Source organism: Prosopis cineraria, unplaced genomic scaffold (assembly GCF_029017545.1).
Source record: "Prosopis cineraria cultivar Desert tree isolate PC_DT_omini unplaced genomic scaffold, ASM2901754v1 PC13, whole genome shotgun sequence".
Lineage (NCBI taxonomy): Eukaryota > Viridiplantae > Streptophyta > Magnoliopsida > Fabales > Fabaceae > Prosopis > Prosopis cineraria.
Window position 1 is genome coordinate 37,784,945 of NW_026555344.1, and position 20,285 is coordinate 37,805,229.

Genomic DNA, 20,285 nt, shown 5'->3' on the forward strand with positions numbered 1-20,285 from the left:
AGAACTAGTGAAAAATTCATGCAACATGCCGCGACACATGGCACCTGAGTCGCGGTGTATGGCACAAAGAGCAACATGCCACGGCATAAAGTGCGTCTGCCATGACGCATTGCTCTGTATTTTAGTACATAATTTGTTTTCAATCGTTTTTGACCTTTGTCACTCTTCTAAGGTATCCTATGCTTTCGAAACTTGTTTTTTCTCTTATATAAAAGATTTTGATTGATCTTAACTTATTTCTATACTTGAGATCCTTCCCTTTTGGATTAAACCTTAGTAATCACTCTTCGGAGCTAATCCCTCAATTACCATGAGCTTTATTTATTAAATGTATTTAGTGGAGTGAGAATGTTACACCCATGATTAGTGAGGTGGTTTGGTTATGATGGTTACTTAGCAAGATGCAAGCATCATAAAGGAATCCAACATCATTATATTGTGACAATCAAGCTGCATTGCACATTGCTATAAATCTAGTGTTTCATGAGAAAACAAAGCATGTGGAAATGGATTGTTATTTTGTCCATGAAAGAGTTCAATCCAAGGAAATTGCACCGCTCAAAGTTTGGACACGAGACCAATTGGTAGACATGTTCATAAAGGCACTCAAAAAAGATAGGTTGCAAATGTTGGTAGGCAAGTTAGGCATTGCTAATCTCTATGCTCCAACTTGAGAAAGAGTGATAGATTTGATATAGTTGACGATATTTATGGGATATGATAAGACATAGAATATTATAATAAATGTAAATATTATAGAGAGAGAACATTGGGATATGGGTAGTTAAGATTGCATAATTTATGTGTATGATTCATGCATGAGTTACGTTACTTATTTCTTGGGTATTCAAAGCCTTATATATATTCCCACCCATAGTTACAGAATGATTTATTCCACCTATAAATTCTTTACAAGGTGGAGTACATGTTTTAGTAGAGGTCAAAAAAACAAAAAGAGGAACTATTCATTATATAATATAATAGTAGATAGGATAGGGAATAGCCTTACATACACATGTAATGTAATTAGCAAGTTCAAGTCTAATCAAGCCTTAGTACGTAGTGTCTAATTAAGCCTTTCTGATCGAACATAAAATTGAAACCATCTTCTTGCGCAACCATTCAATCACTCTTGGATTCAAAATGGAAAGGCCTAATAAAAGAGCTGCAACAGATAAGAGGACAGGATAAAGCCCTCCAAAGTTGGTTATACTCAAACTTGACGTCTCGATTTCATTTTGATCTTCGAATTCCAAATCTTCAATAGAGGTGGGTAAGGAGCTCTTGGCCACCAGCACACGAAATGGCTCCACATCTTGTGTCACATTTAAGATTGCATTCGAAAAATGTAACACCAAGCCTAACTTCTTTGGAAATGCCTGACAATACAATAAATATAGCATGTCATTCAATTTTTTTATAAATATAGTATTAAAAATTATGTCAACCTAACTGCCCAAATCGGTAAACTATTAATTGAATCAATCTCTTGATTGATTCAATGAAATACTATTATAAGTTTCATATAAGAAAATCTCACAAATTAAGTAAAATTTGTAAATTCAAGGGCTCTCTCACCTAATATGACTATCTTTTAGGATAGATGGGCCTTCCTTTTGAATTTGTGCCCCTAACATTGGCAACATTCCAAAAGACTATCTTGTTGGGTAAAAGAGCCATTTAAACTCATAAATCCACTTTATTACTTGTGAGACTCTCCAATATGAGACTCAACAAATACTCCCTTCACTTTAAAATACAAGCACATTTTAACTTTTAACAATAATCTGCATTATAATAAAAGCCTTATTTTTATGAAAATATATATTATTTTTACTTTTTACTCTTAGTTTCAATTTATGATAAGTGCAGTGAGAAAAATCTTATAAATTTATATATACAATAATCTAGGTTAATAAATATAAGGTAAAAATGATTTTTTTTTATTTTACAAATACTATGATGCTTATATTTTGGATTAAAATTATGTAGGAAAAAATACTTATATTTTGAAACAGATGGTGTACTTTGTTTTTGAACATAGTTTGACTATAATTTTATCCATTAACTCTTGAACCAAACTTTCATTAGTGTAATAATTAGTCCAATTTTTAGTATATAGCTAGGAAAAAGAAGTACACTTACAAAGGCAAATCCACCAGTTTTGTAGATTGGTCCTGTCATCATAAAGCGAGATTTGTAACGGGAGAGGAAGATTGTGAGATAAGGAGTTTCATCAAAAATAGCATCCACTCCTCCCTTTCGGGTTCCATCTGACAATGCTTTATCATACTCTTCGCGACCTCCTAAATCCTTCAACTGAGACTCGTTGAATCCTACTTGTTCAATCAGAAGCCCTCTCACCCACGACCCTCTCTGATATCCCACCATCAGATTGCTACTCTTAATCTCGTTCTCGTCCTTGAATGAAGGCACTCTCTCTTTTCCTTCTGTTAAAATTGAAGTTAGGTTCGCAGTGTAAACTTGCAATACTAGGATGAACAGAAATGTCGTCAGTACCACCAACCACCCTGCAGTGTTGCTTGCAAAACTCTCCATAGTATCTGTGATCAACAACATTATTGATATCTAGTGTGTGATACAGAGAGTACATGGCATAAATTGAAACAAGCTTACTTGTATATGCTACGTAAGAGAAGAGAACTCACCCATTTTGTAAACAAGAAAGGGGTTGAAGCGAAATTCCTCGGTTTTGTTTCCATCTAACATAATTATCATAATCGTTGCACCCACAAAAATCCCACCAAGGATTAACCACAATGACCAATGGAAAGGTTTGAAGAGGATCCCCCTACCTGTGGTGGCATTGTTCACCCTTACCACCATTACTACACTTGAATCTAAGTACGGCAACGTGAAATCAACACACCTTGTGCGATTTGCTACAATTGTGACGTCTCCAATTATGGCATCAAGCTCCTGCAATATTGATTTATTTTAGCATCAAGAATCCATACTTAGATTGTAACAATCAAACAGCTTTACAAACCAGGACTCACTCTCCTAGACAATGTCGACCAACCAAGGACCTAAGGCCAGTGGGGGCATATTGATTCTAGTCCTATGGAAATGGGTTAACGTATCTATTTTAATTTGATGAAGAACTTACTCTGATTTAACTTACTCTAACCAATGGGTTTAGATGAAAAAGATTAATGAGGACATAATAAGAGTAACAGTGTGTTTGGATAGTAAATATAATCGATTTTTGGCCCAAAAAATCGATTCTCCAAAAAATTACCCAAACACCCACTTTTTTGGAGAATCGATTTTCAGGCCAAAAATCGATTATTTTCGGAAGCTGAGAATCAGAGCTTCTGCGGAGAAACTTGTCCAAAATATTGGGGAAAATTACAAAGACAGGCCCAAGCAAAAATTACAAAAAATGCACATAATTTAATAAAAATAAAACCAAATTCTCTTCTTTTCTCCTTTTTTTTTCTTAATAAAATTTGAACTTTGCATCTTCAAAAAATTGATATTTGGTATTTAAAAATTAAATTATATAGTAATTTATATAACTAAAATTGATTCTAATTAAATTATCCAAACATCTTTAATTCTGTTAAAATCAATTTTAGAAAAATAATATCCAAACAGATTGCATTATAACATAATCAATTATGATTAAAATCTACCACTTAATCAATTATTTTCATAATCTATTATACCCAACTGAAATCCAAACGGACCCTAACATATTAATTAAAATTATGTATATGCATACACTGAGATCTATGTAGTTCTGCCCCTCCTCCTAGATCATCCCCATATAAAATCCAAGATATGCTCCCTGACATTAAATGTCCCATCATAGCTAAGTACTATCCAGCACCGAATAATAGCGGGTTGAATGCACTTTGTCAATAGTTATATATATACATGCACCTTGTGTTGAAAATATCTCAATTAACAGTCAATATAATCATGTGTGAGTTTTATGAAGCACATGCGTATCCATTGTTCTAAAGAAAACATAGACTCAAATAAAGTATCTCGATTACCTTGAGAGCAAACAAGTTCTCTTAGCCTTCAAAAGATACAAAGAAATATAAAAGAGAGTAGAAGACTAAGATTTTAAACCCATGTGTAGACTAGGGCTGTATCCACTTATTTACATAGTTCATATATGATCCAAAATATAAACAACTTTTAACACTAATCTGCATACAAATAAAATTATTATTCCCATCAAAATATCTATTATTTTCTTTTTTTAACCCCTATCTCCAATTCATGATGAGTGAAAAAAATGTTATAAATTCACATACACACAAAAATGTAGATTAATAAGTACAAGGAGTAAAATATTTTTTTTTTTACAAATACTAAATTGCTTATATTTTAGACCAAGATTAGCTGGGAGAAATTGTTTATATTCATGACCTAAGGGAGTATATGATTAATTATTTTAATTCTCTCAAATCCTCTTGACCCAGTTAGCTAAAAGATAGGGAAAATAACTTATGGCTGAAGGGTTGTAGGTTGAGCATCTACTCAATGAGCTTATTTGTATGATTCACTTATCACAGTCCAGAACAAATTATAAAGGACCAACTTGCTCTGTGATCAATAAGTAATTAATACAATGAATGCACAATATATTTAAAATATTCCAATACTCATAAAGGCAATACTTTTATTTTAAGTTTTTCAAATATAATCATTGTCTTTTTTTTTTCAAAAGTGTCCCTATTGAATAAATGATTTTATATTTTTTTAGGGTGAAACACCCTATTAAATAGGGATAAATATGAAAAGATAATGTTAATTCAAAGACACGTAACTATTTTATTGGAGGATAAAATTCGGTTAAACATACCTTACATTTTTTAACGGAGAAAATACTTGATATACTTTCATCCAATCAGATTAAGACATATGTATTTTAATATGTTAATATTATTAATAACAAAAATTTATAATAAATACATGTCTTGATTTATTTAAAAACAAACATTTTAAGTATACAAGGTTAAATATATAAGTTTTTTTCTACTCATAATTAGAAACAAAAGATCATATTGGGACAGTTGAGTGTATCCAAGCTTCAAGATGAATGATCATCAATGACATTATAGAAACAAAAAGATAAATTGGCACCAGTCAAACAACTTGATGAAAAGAATGAAAACTTGCCTTGTCTTCCGTTTCGCTGCAGAGAATATAATCGTAGTAGGGCATTGTAGTATTGCTGCTTTCGTCGATCGGCAGGGGAACAAACTCGTAATTCTTTAACGGAAATGGCAAAATATCGACCGCTTTTAAGAACACATTAATAGCAAAGCCATCAAACTTGGTCTTATTACTTGAATTATCTACATTCACTAATTCAGGAAAAGAATTTGTTCTTGGGACCCCAATTCTCAACTTGGGTGGTTTATCCATCGTGTCACCCGGCCACAGTGGATCCAATAGTTTGTATTCACCTGATGTCTCATCATCACCAACTTTACTGTAATTCTGAACAAGGCCCGTTTCAGGGCTCCAAGCTCCGATGATCCTTTCTCTGTCTCCAATCACGTTGTATACTTCAAGCACCGATTGATCCAGCTGTCCTTTAGTGCTAAAACTAAAATTTACCCCTGACAAGCCTGTGAAGTTAGTAGCCAGAATTTCTTTACGAAGTATTGAGCCTTTGCCTGGGCCTGTCTTCTCTACTGCCTTAGCCAATGCTTCGATTGTGTGATAAGCCCACCACCCATAGATAGTTAGGGTTCTTTTGAACCTGTCACTGAAATTCCCCTCCCTCTGCCTACGAAAATCTGTTTTGTTGGAATCCATTGGCCTCACTCCTAATGCACCTTGCATGAAGCGCTTCAAACGAACTGGATCCGTAAAATACGTATAATTTTGCCAAGATAGGTCATGATACAATTTTCTCTGAATATTAACTTTAGGATCTGTCAAAGAAGATAGCTCTTGGGTAAGTATCCAAGCATATCCTTCACCCATCATGTCTTTTATTTGTGCAGACCTAATAAATGTTGTCCCAAGATCCATGTTCATATGGACAAGATATATACGCGATCGCATGCTTTTTAAGTCGTCAAGAGTGTTGTTGATTGTTCCATCTAAATCTGATGTAATTGGACGAATGGAAGTGACGTTAGCCATTCGTATGCCCATTTCTTTGAAGACGTTGGTGAGGCATGGAATAAGGTGACTGCCATATTCAGTCTCTTCATAAATGGGGACGATCGATTGCCACCCAAGAGCTTTAATAACGTCGGCTATGGCTCGGAACTGCAAGCAATTAAGGCCGTGATCGGAGTAGATGGAGGATGGGGATGGAGGTGGTGAAAGAGACGGCCCAGTTATGGGAAACCAAATAACAGGCACTTCATGTTTCTCACCAAGTTTCACTATAAACCTTGCTTGCTCTGAATTTTGGGGCCCCAAGATGGCTTGCACTTTCACTTTCTCTATTAGATCAAGAGCTGCTTGCATATGTCAAGGTTGTCTCCAAGTCATATCATCTTTATCACTCCAAGTTAAAACATAAAGTAGGCGTATAAACCTACTTCATGTTGACTTGGAGAGACCGGGAGACATGAATGGAGGCCCCCCCAAAAAAAAAAACATATCAATAAATAAAAAGACGCCCTGTTTTTATGATTAAATGACTTGCACTTTCTCTGTTTTTATATGGTTTTGAAAAATAATTAAATTGAAATTCTTTAAAGGAAAATGACAATTAGAGATCTCATAAAAATATTAATAATAATTACAGACCTTAAATTATTGAAATCTCAATAACATTCCATAATCCTTATTTATAATAAATTATTTTTTATTGATTAGCTTGAAATTCATAATAGACTTTAATAAATTATCAACTAACACTACAAAGAATTTCAACTATCTTATGTTGATTTTTCAAGTGATAAAAAAAATTATAAATGATTGATTTGCGATTTATAATTGGTTTTCATAAAAAGCATTATTGTAAGACCTAGATGTAATTTTAGCTCTGACAATAATGCTTTTTACATCAAACTTCTAGTCCAACCCAAAGGAAGCTTTGTATGTTTGGGGCTGTTGTTTTTCCAAAAACAAAATTCACAATTACTAATTTGAATTAAAATCCATAATTTTTTTAACTTTATAGCTTTACTAAATGTACAGAAGCAATCGTAACAACATTAATATGTCAATATCAATACTATATATTTATATATAATACCAAAAATTAATAAATTTCATTGTTTATAAGTCACAAATAATATAGTAAAAAAAATATTTAAAGCTCTCTCAAAAAATTTTATCACAATTAAAACCCATCAATTTTATATCAGATATATTTTATTATTAAAAATTAAACCTTAATTTATATTTTTTTGTTAGAATTTCCTTAAAAATTTCGGAATTAAGATTTAAGTTTTAAGGAAAAAAAAAAAAATATATATATATATATTCATAAAATAATATCCTATACAAAACTAGTAAATTTTCATTGTAATAAATTCCTTGAAAGGCTTTAAATGTTATGCCTCCAATAATATAACTTGTTTTGACAGTGGATGCGACCTCTGTTGGTCTTTTACTTAATATTGCTGCCTTAAGTCAGGTTCTTTTTCGTGTTGTTTTTCCTTCCCAAGTATTGATTCCTTTTTTTTTTTTTTTTGGTTGGTGAAAAGAAGAGATCGAAGACCAGAAATCTAGCACTCTAACAAGCAATAATTTAAAAACCGAACCAAATTGAATGATTAGACTGCCCAGACTGTTGACCGCAACTGTTAACAGGTTGGTTTGGACAAAAAAATAATTGTTATGATTGAATTAAATTAAACTAGAGCTGAATCATTATCAAGCCAAAAAGCATAATAATTAAACTGAAAACTGAAACAGTTTTTAAAAAATTAAAAAATTTTAAACATAATATTAAAAAAACTTAAAAAAATAAAAAAATTTAAAAAATTTAAAAATTAGATCCTACTAAAATCAACTTTATTTTTAAATAATTCATATATATATAAAATATGATTTATGACTACTTTTTACAAACATATTGATATTTATATATGTAAATACATATACTTTTAAGTCTATTTATATATAATTTAATCAAAATTTATTTATATTTAACAAATTATAAAATTATAATTTATAATCATATTATGTCATTTTTAATATATTATAATTTTTATATATTTTTATATATATTTAATATTATTTTTATTTAATTATTAGTTTATTGAGCTAAATAAATCGAATCATAACTGAAAACATTGGTGACAAGCAAACAGCTAAAACAGCTAAGCCCACACTTGCAGGAACCTGATCCGAAACATGGGTCCCTCTGCCCAAATCAAAACTAAGCCCGGCAAGCGCACTAACCACTTGATTGCCCTCACAGGGATGTGAGAGACACGAATCAATGATAAAAAAATCGGATTGAATCTGACAAACCGGCAACCGATTAAGCTAAAAAAACAGTCTAATGAGTTGAGCTAGATTAGGCAGTTTTAAACCGACAATCAAACCAACAACCAAAATCAAGCTAAAAATTAAATTCGATTTTTAAAAGCTAAATTGTTTTTAAAAAAAATACTTTTTTCTTTTTTAAAATTTTTTTATAAAATAATTAATTTTTTTAATAATTTAATATTATATTATATTATATTATATCAAGATAAATTTAAAATATTTAATTTTATTTATAAGTGAAGTAATAATTTTATATTTATTTTTTATATTTAAATTATTATATATTTAATTTTTTTTAATTTAATTATTATATCATCGATTTATTATTGAATCACATGAATCGTAAATTGTTGGCCTTTGCCATTCAATATTTTGATCCTGTTCAAAAAACATTGACAAGAACACACCAATCCTTCCGCAGCCACTCCCCAATACACGACAACCACCTCTTCCTATCATCAACACCCTCACCAGAGCCATGGAATCAAGCTCCGTACTGATTTTATCATTTCTAGTTAATGATTGTTGCCCAACAAAAAACAACCCAAAAAAACAATCATTTTAGAGGGGAAAGCATAAGAAATATGAGAACATGGAGATTGGAGTAGTAGTGCTGTGCTGTTACCTTGATCTGCTGCACTGACGACGTCGTTCTGAGAAATATTGCAGACTATAAGGTCGATCTTGGTCGCTGTATCGTTATGAACGGAATAGATATCTTCGACGGCGAGGGTGATGCTGTTGTTAGCCAAGAGACCAAGTGCTGAAGTCAGATCAAGAATGACGCCCACTTTCACTGATATTCGTGTTTCTTTCTGATCATCTGTGGCAGCAGCCATGGAAGGTCTTGTTGTGAGGCTAAGACACAACAGTAAGAGAAGACTCGGACTTAAGATACGAGCCTTCGAGCTTCTCTGCAAGTCTGCCATCATTGATCTCAAGCTGCAGCTTCTCTCTCTTCATTGCTCTTCTATCCAGCAACCTTTCGAACCTTTTTATAATTTCACTTGTCCTTCTACCTTTTCTTATCTTTTTGGAATTAATTTTTAACTTTGATTTTCGAGTCCATACATTTCTATATACTGTTCCTAAAGAGGTTGAACGAGTATTCTTATTTTTATTATCATCCTTATCCAGTCTTTTCCCACAGTCGTTTCTTATTCCTCAATGCACTTGAATATGGTGAAGTCAAGCTATACAAATAAGCGTGTCCAGACAATATTTTTAGACAATTGTGATTCATTTTTGCAAATAAATAGCTAGACTATATATTTTTTAGATAATTACTCAATATATTTTGTCAAACGAAATTATATATAAATTAAAGTAGATTTTTTTTAATAAAACCTTGTAACTGAAAGATATTGATACGGAACAATTGAACTATCACTCACAATAATTTAAAATTTCACAGTGTGTTATTTCATTGAGAATAACACTAATCTAAATACTCTAACAATTAAAGAAAAAATCGATTTACAAATTCAAATTAAGTATGAAAAATATAAATGACTTAACTATTTAAATAAACTTTTAAAAACTTAAATGATACGATTCTAGTTAATTTAGAATTTTAAATGGATAGATCATATCATAATTTATCCTTATTTAAATTAAAACAAAATAAACTAATTTTTTTAAACGTAAATTTAAAATAAAACAAAATAAACTAATTTTTCTAAACTTAAATTTAAAATAAAATAAAATAAACTAATTTTCTAAAGTTAAGAAAAATTAATAATAACTAAATTAATTGGATTTATGAGCTTGAATATCTTGAATAAGCCTAATATACTACGAGTCTTTCTTGAGTCTTCTAAACCTTCATTTTCCTTTAGCACTCCTTGATCATTTAGAATATTCTTAATTAATGAATTTAAGACTTCTTTCATCCTCTTAATTTTGAATCTAGTCATTAATTCTCTAATACCCTGTAACTGATCAAATGTATTAAATGTTGGATTTTGACTTACTCTCTCTGGTTCTATTTATAAGACACCTTTTAAAAATGACTTTTAGTCCAAAATGTAAAATACTATGTAATAATTAAACTTATATTTTCAATTTTACCTTTTATTAATTAGTATGAAAATATTTAATATAACTGTATCATTTTCTAAAGTCAAGGATAAAAATGAAAGTATGCATTATTTTTTATAATATAAAAAAATTAATTTTTTTAATATGCTTGACATAATTAAAAATGTTTTATAATAAAAATTAAAAAAAGTATACTAATTTGATCAGTTTAACATATTAGGTACAAAATTTAAATTTAAATTAACAAATCATTTAACATTTAAAAGTTTAAACCCGGTCAACTCGACGGCTAAGCTGATTTTCTGCTCTCTACATCTGAGTTCTGAAAAACTACCTTTAGAGGCCCGCATCGCGGGGTGGGGGGGGAACCGAAAGGGCCTATATGCTTTGGCGGGAAAAAATAACCTTCAGTGGGATTTACCAAGACTCCATGGTGGATCATATGTTATTTTAAAGGAACACGATGACGTTGGATGGAGTGACGTGGGACTTGTGAGTTGTGAGAGAAGAACGCTACACATGAATCTTGTTGGAACCTTGTCTTTTGAAAGGTTAAATTGTTTTTTGAATTTAATGGAAATCATTGAGAATATAAAAAATAAGAATAGAATAGAAGTCATTATTACATTTGAACTTTACAAAGTTCGTGGGCACCCTAAGCTCTATTTGAAGTGATTTATATCTTTTAATGTTGAAAATTTGAAGTCTCAGCACCCTCCATTAATACAACTTCTTTTCCTGCTAAGTGAGTTTCATATTTAAATTTTTAATATTTTTATTATAAAATATGACATAATAGATCCCATATTTTTTATATTTTTATAATATAAAAAATGTTGATCTTTCCTTAAACTAGTCAAGTTCAGCTTCTTCATCCTCTCATCAAGCATCTAATAGAACATATTTATTACACACTTTTCTATATCAATCAGGATCATTTATAAGGGTTTATTATCTCAAAATACACACAAACTGCATTAAATTTGAAAATTTGCCTAAGTGTCTATGTTTTGTTTGACTATGGTTATTTTGGTCCAAAAATAAACTTTTAAAAATGTACAGAAAAAATTGACAAAATATATTTTCAGTATAGAAGAAGAGTGGTCAAATTAAATTTTACAAATTCATTTTAGTTTGAAAGTAATTAAATAAAAAGTCAACACCTCAAATGTGCTGGTTTGACCTAGTTTTTAATTTGCATTTGTGTGAAAATTTTTATATGATTTTGTGCGCCCAAGAACTTGGTTATTTTAATAAGTTCTCCCTTCTAAATATGAATTTAATTCTGCACTTTAATTAAATTTTATGATGTCACATGTTATTATTTAATTGAATTATGTGATTTTTATGATATAGGTAACATGCGACATGCGACTTGCGTATCAATTGGGTAAATAAAGTTAAATCTTCATGGGGTTAAAGTTAATGAGTTTGGACATTTTTCCTCTTAATTGGGTGGACTAGATCAGCTTAAAATGTGGATGATATATGGGATTAATTTGACACATATTAGAATTATTTATAAGCCAATAAGAGGTTGCCATCTAGTAACTATGACATGATCCTAAATTTTCTTTTTTTGTTTTCCTTTATTTTAATTGAGGATCAGTTAAAGGGAAACTAAATAGCACGTCCCACACCCTCATTATTCAAATTTACACACATATTTCATTTATCTCTTCCATTCTCTCTCTCTAGTTCATCATGTTCTTCATTTTCTCCACCTTCTCTCTATTTTCTTCATTTTTCTAGCACCCATAACTCTACATTCAACCATCAAACCTCCAAAATTCCTCCACCATTCTCTTCATCTCACTTAGCCGAACACACCCCACACACTTGGAAGGAGATTGAAGCTTAGATTCCACCATTTCTATAGAGTTAAAATTAGCTAGGTCAAGCTTCTTACAAAGCAAGATGGTAATGGTGTCTTCTAGCTAATTTCTCAATGGAACCTTAAGAAAGAGTTGATGGAAGAGGAGCATTGAATATTATCTTTGGCTAAGTTCAACCTAATCCTCATCTTGTTTCATTTAATTTGGAGACTATAACTATGGTTGATTTGTAGTTAATTTTGACTTTAGTTTCATAGTTGGTGATGAATGGTTATATTGGAACATGATTGTCTACTTGATTTCTTCTTTATATAGCCTCTAGAATTTTCAACCACTTTAACTAATTTATATGTAATTGTGATTTTTCAGGTGAAATTGATCTTGCATTAACCTTGCATTAGTTATGTTTGATAAATGTTTGATTAAGTGCTTGAGTTGCATAGTTTTATGCTTGAGTTACCTTTGAATATGGCTATTTAGGGAGTGAAATTCAATTAAACACTTAGTTAATTTCTAAGCTAAGTTAGTGATGTTACTTAAAAGTCTTATAATTAGCACTTAGGGAATTGAATTAGTGAAGCTAGGTTGCTTAAGATAGTTGTCTTGAGTAATCATTTTCTCAACCAAGGGGGAGAAGTTTGAGTGAGCTGCCATAATTAATTAGAGGTTAGGATTCTTTCATTAACAATATCTTAGGTTCTTACTTGATAAGGGAAGCTAATCGCACACTTTTAGGTTTAGTTTGCACTTTAATTCAATAGTTAATTAGGTCAAAACTTCATTCAAATAGTTAATCTATTTACTAAGTTTTCTTGAATAAGAGTTAGAACCTCCTTCTTGAGAAAAGACCTAAGGTTAGCCTAAGTACTTCGTTTAGGTTAGCTTTAGTTAGTTTTGAGGGTTGATTGAAAAATTTCATCAAATCTCTCCCTTCTTTTCTGCCTAACTCTCATTCATCATATTCACAAGCTTTTAGATCAGCTTCTTGGTTGCACTATCATTCTTCTTGGGCCTGCTTCTAGCAAAACCATGGTGCAGGAACTTGTTGACCATAGTGTTGATGCTAGGTTGGCTGTGGGAGAAAGGCTTTCCACTAAGAGAGAAAGTGACAATGGTCACTTTTGCACAACGTCGTGAGCTTGTTTGCTTTCTTAAAGACAATATTGTGATGCTTGGAGAACGATGGCAATGTTATTCTTTCACCAATAGCATACCATTACAAATTTTCTTACTCTTATATCACAATTATCATTATCATAACACAACATGTGATTTTGTTTATTTTATCATCATATCATAATTTATAAAATCATCATAGCCTCAATTGTAGTTTATAAAACGTGTTACATAGGAATTTAAATTAATTAACACACAATTACACAAAGTAGATTCCTCTAGTTACTTCAAACCTTTGAGGACTCAACTTTGAGTAGTCAAACATTTACTCCTCAATATATGCTTCCAAAGTTTGATATAAGTTTAAAATGGTACACAAAATGATTTCTCTATAATCAATCATGCCAACCACAGTTAATCACACCACAAGCATACTTCCATACTCAAAATCAACACTTGATTAACCCCAAGTTCTGCATTATTCATTTATACTCATAACCATTAGGTATATTGACTCTCTACAACTCTAACCAAACCCATTGAACCCCTTTTAGGACCATTAATAGCTATCATTACCCTCCAACAAACACATTTATGACTCTCCAAATCTACATTTTCATCCACCATTATGAACACAAGCTCAAAGATGCTTATAAGCATAAATGTTAGGTTTAAATAATCTAAATAACTCCCATTAACTTTATTTAACTTAAGGAGTTCAGACCTATAGCCTTGAAGTTCTGAAAATCACTTCTACATCAAGCCCTAACTCTCAAATCTATTAAAAAAAAAGGAAGAGAAAGGAATATTAAGGCTTGAGAAACTTACCTAAAGTAATTAAAAGCTCTAAAATGCTCAGCTTCAAATCTTTAAACCCTAGTAAAGCTCTTAGCATTCTCCTTCATCCTCTTGCTTAAGCCCTTGACGTGTCTAATTCATGACTTATTATTGTAAAATTTTGTCCATGCCTCGTGATGTAACATCCTGATTTTTATATAATAAAGAAATTGTGGAATTTAGGTTTTGAGAAAAAAATGATAATAATAGGAATTTATATTATTTGAGGTTATTTAGAAATAATATTATGATTAGGTATTTAATTATGAATTTAAAAATTTAAATTTAAAACCACATAAGCAATATTTAGTTAAGATATAATACATAAATAATTTTTTTATGTGTGTGTTAAAAAAAAAAAGAAAAGGTAGAAGGAACCAAAAAAAAAGGGGGGTGGAAGGTTGTTGTTTCTAAGTCCCACATTAGTTAGATGAGGGAAGAGAAGAGGTGCCTTCATGTATAAAAAGGAGGGGGTGTGTGCATTAGGAAGCATGAGAGGCTAAGATGCAATTTAGAGGAAATTGCAACTTTTGGCCCAAAGGTTTGAATAATTAAATTCAAACCTATAGTTTTTTTTAATATAATTTTGGGACTCACAATCCCATTTTTATATTATTTTTCTCTCTTCCTCTCACATTGCTCGGTGTTTTCTCGCAAGGGGGATTATTTTCTTTTTCTTCAGGTATGTTCTAACTTTCCTATTTAGATTAGCATTTAAAAAAAATTATTTAATTATAAAATTAATTTTATAGTTATTTTCTAAATAATATTAGCTTTCTAGTGATATGATTATTTTGTAGGATAGAGTAAATATTTTAATTAGGATTTTTCTATAGGATAGTTAATCTGATGATATGATGGATTAAAAATATAGGTTTAAACTCTTAGGGATATAATAAATATTATAGAATATTTTCTTGAGGATTGAAACTCATGTTTAAGAATTTTTGAGTTAAAATCTAGATCTATATGGTTGAATTTATGTGGAATCTGAGATGTAGGGATAAACCTATAATTATTAAATATCTATTTAAGTATGAATAGGTATTTTTGAGGTTATAGAAAGGTGATTTGAGGCTTCAGGATAATTCTAAAATTTTTGGACGAATTTTTAGAATATAGAAGGATGAAATTGTGATATGAGAAGTGATTCAAGGATAAAAAAAATAATAGTTTATTAGGGTACGAGAATTTTAGAAAAAGAATTTGGGAAGTTAAATGAGGCATAAATCTTAAATTAGTATTAATATGGATTATAGATCTAAGACTTTCTAACTCTTTAAATTAGAGTTATTTATTTTAATGTAAAATTAATATATAGTATTGTGAAATAATTATGTAGATTATATTGACAAAGATAGTGGTGAAAAAGGAGTTGTGAAAGGGAACTTGCTATTCAAGACACAAGGTAACCATTATTAATGTGTTGTAATGGGTGTGTTTGTGAATGGTTATGTGTTGTTTTGTTGTTTGGAAAAATTATGAATTATTGAAAATAAATACTGTATATACTTGTTTGAAATTATTGCCAAGTGGGTTAAAAATTTATTTTTGTTTATCATGATGAGATATTATTGTTCGGATATATTCCTGTTTGGATATTTGAATGATGCATAACTTGTCAGGGTATTTTAATGTATGGTGTTAATGAGAATTTCTGTTCGGTTAATTATTACCACGTGATAAGCCCTCATTGGACCCAATGAGTGGCGTGTCGCTTGGTCCAACTCACCTTTGGCCGGGTGATTTGGCGTCCGAGCATGGCGAAAGGAGGATATAAGGTGCAGTCATGCAAATTAAATACTCGTTCGGTTTGTTTGAAAATATTGTTCGGTTAAATGTTTTGTGTGCCCACTTAGCAATCGCATGATTAGTTACATCCGCATGCATCATTACATATTAATTTTTGATTACTGGGACTTTTAAATCTCATTCCCCGTGGTTAACATTTTTACAGGAGCGAGTCCGGCCGAGAAAGTACCAGAGGTGTAACTATGGTGTATGAGACACCATCTTTTACGTTGCCTCTTATTTTGGATTATACAATGTATCTTGTGCCAACTTAGGACATATCTTCTTTGTGAAGCATGTAAACTCTAATCCTTTTTATTAAAAGTATTTATATGACCAAGAAGATTATGTCTATCCCTCTTGATTCATGACCTGATTTAAATATCATGCCATGAGGATCCTGTCTGTCCCTCATGGTTCTAATTGCTTTTTGAGATATTTTAAGACCTGTGGTATATTATCTTGGATGTACCATGGTAGAAATTTTTCTACTATGGTAAGGGTATGATGAGGGTTCAATGAAAAAAAATGATTTATTGAATTAATGATTTGCGAAAAATCGGTCTGTATTTTTGAGGGTGTTACACGTGACATCTCGTGCACGTGCCGCGGCATGTAGTACTAAGCTACTTTCCCTTACTTTGCTCCTATTTTGAAGTTTGGGTGACCTAATTTCGCTCCAGACCCGCATCTAAGACTAAAAACACAACCCAAAATACTAATTAGTCCTATCTGTCCACACACCACACTAATCTCACTGAATTATCCTTAATTAATCTGATTAACAGGAGGTTTAACTTTTTAAGATGTTATAGTTGGGCTACTTCTTGCCACTCTGAGAGTGGTTGGTAAAGGAAATATTCGATGCCCAGTAGATTGGTTAGGGAGAATTCATAATCCAAAGGTGATAACAAGGCATTGGCCCTATCTCTTTCACTAATGGTGAGCTTAAGCAAACTAGAGAGGTCTTGTGTACAGTTTATGGGTTCAATCGAGAGATTTGGAGGTTTGGGGAGACATACTAGTGTAACGTGCTCTTGCATTGTTATTTATGTCTTATATCATTTGTAGGATTATATTCAGGCATACATATAAGTCTGATATAAGCTTATAACCTTTACAGTAATGTTACTCTATCTCTTGTATATGATTTTACCTGTTTAATAGGTATTTAGATTATCCAGTTACTATGACTTTTGTCTCACCCCATTACTTTGTGTTTACAGGTTTAGAGGATTTAAAAAGGCCAGGAAAGGAAGTGTGAGAAAAGTAGTTGTGCTTGTGATAGTTTGTAATACTACTCTTAAATGAAATGAATGTATATGTTAATAGTATTTAAGTTGCCAACAAGGATGCATACACACACACACAATATATATATATATATATATATATTGTTTTGGGTGACTTGCTTGTGTCATTTTGTGCAACTTCATCATTTGGGAAATTAAATGTTTATTTGCTAGTAGGCATAGATGCTACTACAAGAAAGTGTGTAAATATAACATTTTGTGAAAGCTTGCCTAAGTGGTAGGTACATGTGTAAGGCTAGGAAAATTCATTTCATGGGCAATATTTAAGATTTATAGATGTTGTGACTTGTTCCACTTATGAGTTGATTATGCCTTGCGTTTATGATTTTAGAAGGTGTGTTTTTTGTGTAAGTTAAGTGTATACGAGCGGAAAAAGTATGAGCAAGGGTGTAATGTTATCGATAGTGTTTTTGGTAAACCTCATATAAGTCCACCTATGTGAAAAGTGGCATTAAGTAGTCATATTGAGCATATGATGTATTATATGTGTTATTGTTTGCCAATCAGGTGTTTATAGTCCTTTTAGACTTAGTTCAAGGCCTAATGAAGTCTAATGAAATAAGGAATAAAATTTAAACACTTAAAGTGCTTGTTTTTAAAAGAAAATTGCCCTTTTACACCTAAATGTTCAAAGTGAGTTTAGACTGTTAGATTGAGTTTAAATTTACTTCATTAATTAGCTTGTTTTTAGAGTTTTATGTGGATGCTTGAATCACTTCGATCAGATGTTGTATGTGAAAATAGCGCACGCCAAAAGTTTATGATAGATAAGCTATCATGATAGTGAAATTTTGGCATGTGCGCTACGACGCATATCATAGAGCGTGATCTAGTGGCTTTGTACCACATGCTATAGCACATGTGGTACAATCCACGGTGCATGGCCTTTTTTGCAAAAAAATTACTATATGATTCTCTTTTCTAAGGTTGTGATGTTTACACTTTCTTAAACCCTTATGTTACACAAAAACATATATTTATGTATTGTTTACTTAAAGATGGGATCCCGCATTTTCAGAACTACTCTTGAGGTTTTATAATTATTTATTCTAATGATTGTGGTGGTATGTGTAGGTAAAGTCCATGGTTAATTCAAGGGACTTTACAATCATCCGTTTTGGTATGTACTTCATACATCACAGCACATGACTCAAAAAGAGGAAGCTCCTCTTTGTACCACCCGCTGTAATGCATGCTGCTTGCATCACAATGCATGGTTGAGAATCAAACTAAATAAGATTGTCATGCATTCAAAAAAAAAGGAAAGAGAAAAGAGAAATGAAAGGCATGTGACTCCCTCTGCTAGGTCAAGGTTCCTGGACCCATTTGAAGAGTTTAAGGTTTCTATCTTTAACGTATTGTTTGGTTAGGGAAAAGGGGAGAGGAGAAGAGAGATTTTGCTCTCTTCCCCTTGTTTGATTTGAAAAGTAGAGGATAGGGAAAAAATCTCCCCCTCCCCTCCAAATTGGGGGGATTGGGAAGGGAGAGGTATAATTTTGTTACACAATGACCAATATGCCCTTTCTTTTAATTGCCACTCTTCATCTCTTCAAACAAGTTTAGTAATGACAAATTATTAATAATATATTTAACAATAATATTTATACTATATACTTATAATTACATGGTCAAAACATTCAAAATTATATTTTATTAGAAAAAACAATTTTAATAATATAAGGATAAAGTTGTCTATATATAATCATTTCCTCCTCTCCCCTCTTGAACTAAACAAGGTAATATTAAAACCCTCTCCTCCCTTTCCCTCAAACTTAATAGACCCTATAGTAATCATTTATCCTCCTTCCTTCTTCCTCTATATAGTTTTTAAGTTAGGGTTTACTTTAAAAGGATGATTTTTGGACTTATAAAGCTATGAGTTTAAACTCATTGATTTAAATGGAGTTAATAAGAGTTGTTTGAGTTAACCAAACAAACCATTTTAAGGAATGGACTCCCTTAAAAAGATGAATATATGTCCTAAATACCATTAATGACAATGGTTAAGGTGGTTGAGTTATAATAAATGTGGTTTAATATGTTTAAAAAGGTTTGTTAGGGCAAATGGTTGTTAAGAAACCTAATGGGCATGATTGAATCAAGAGATTGGAATTTCAGGTGTGTAAAGTGTTAAGATAAAAAGTACAAACTATGTTAATGACGATATTAATGGTCATTGGTATGATTAATTATATATTGCACCATTCAAGCTTTCAAAAAGCTTTGGAAGTATTTGATATTAAGGGCAAAACTTGACCTTTTAAAGGTTTAAGGTAATTAAAAAAAATTTAATTTAAACTTTTGCCTGTCTAATTCATTGTAGATATATGTAAATTGTTTTTAAAAATATGAATATGCTCTTGAATATGTACAAAATGCAAGCATGGCATGAAATTGATAATTTAAATGAATTTTTGACAAAATAAACTTGATTTGGATGAGAATATGATTAATGTATTTGAGCATGACTGTATGAAGTTATTAAAGAAATGTGGAATGTGATAATGAGAGAATACATGTTGCTGTGATAAGTGAGGTGATGCATTGTGAAATTACTTTCCATGTGTATGAGGCTTAAGTATTTTCATGTAAGAATTTGATTATTGAGAAGTGCATGTCGTGTTTTAGGTATTTTAGTTGCCTGATCATAGGAGGTGAGAGTTCGTCTAGAAAGAGGAATAGAGAATTTTAAATCCACATGATACGACTACCAACTGAAGGTTAATGACATATCTTTTTATATATATTGTCCCACTCGTTCTATGAGGGACTGTCACATGATTTATTGAGAGACTCAAACCATTCTACTTTTTCTACGAGGAGGCTAGCTTAGGGGCATGACACCCCATGTGTGCGTTTTGGGGGAAGCCATGATCCTAAAGTGAGTGTAGTAGCCTTGACC

At 31.3% G+C, this 20,285-nt stretch overlaps 1 protein-coding gene across 1 annotated transcript; it reads right to left on the minus strand.

Moving 5' to 3' along the window:
• Positions 1-968: 968 nt before the first annotated feature.
• On the minus strand, positions 969-9,472 carry LOC129291670 (glutamate receptor 2.7-like). The gene is made up of 5 exons (XM_054929148.1): positions 9,077-9,472; positions 5,161-6,461; positions 2,670-2,940; positions 2,146-2,564; positions 969-1,379 (listed from the first exon to the last, which is right to left on the minus strand). The coding sequence occupies exons 1-5, from the start codon at positions 9,381-9,383 to the stop codon at positions 1,071-1,073; spliced, it is 2,607 nt and encodes an 868-aa protein (XP_054785123.1). The 5' UTR covers positions 9,384-9,472; the 3' UTR covers positions 969-1,070.
• Positions 9,473-20,285: the final 10,813 nt, after the last annotated feature.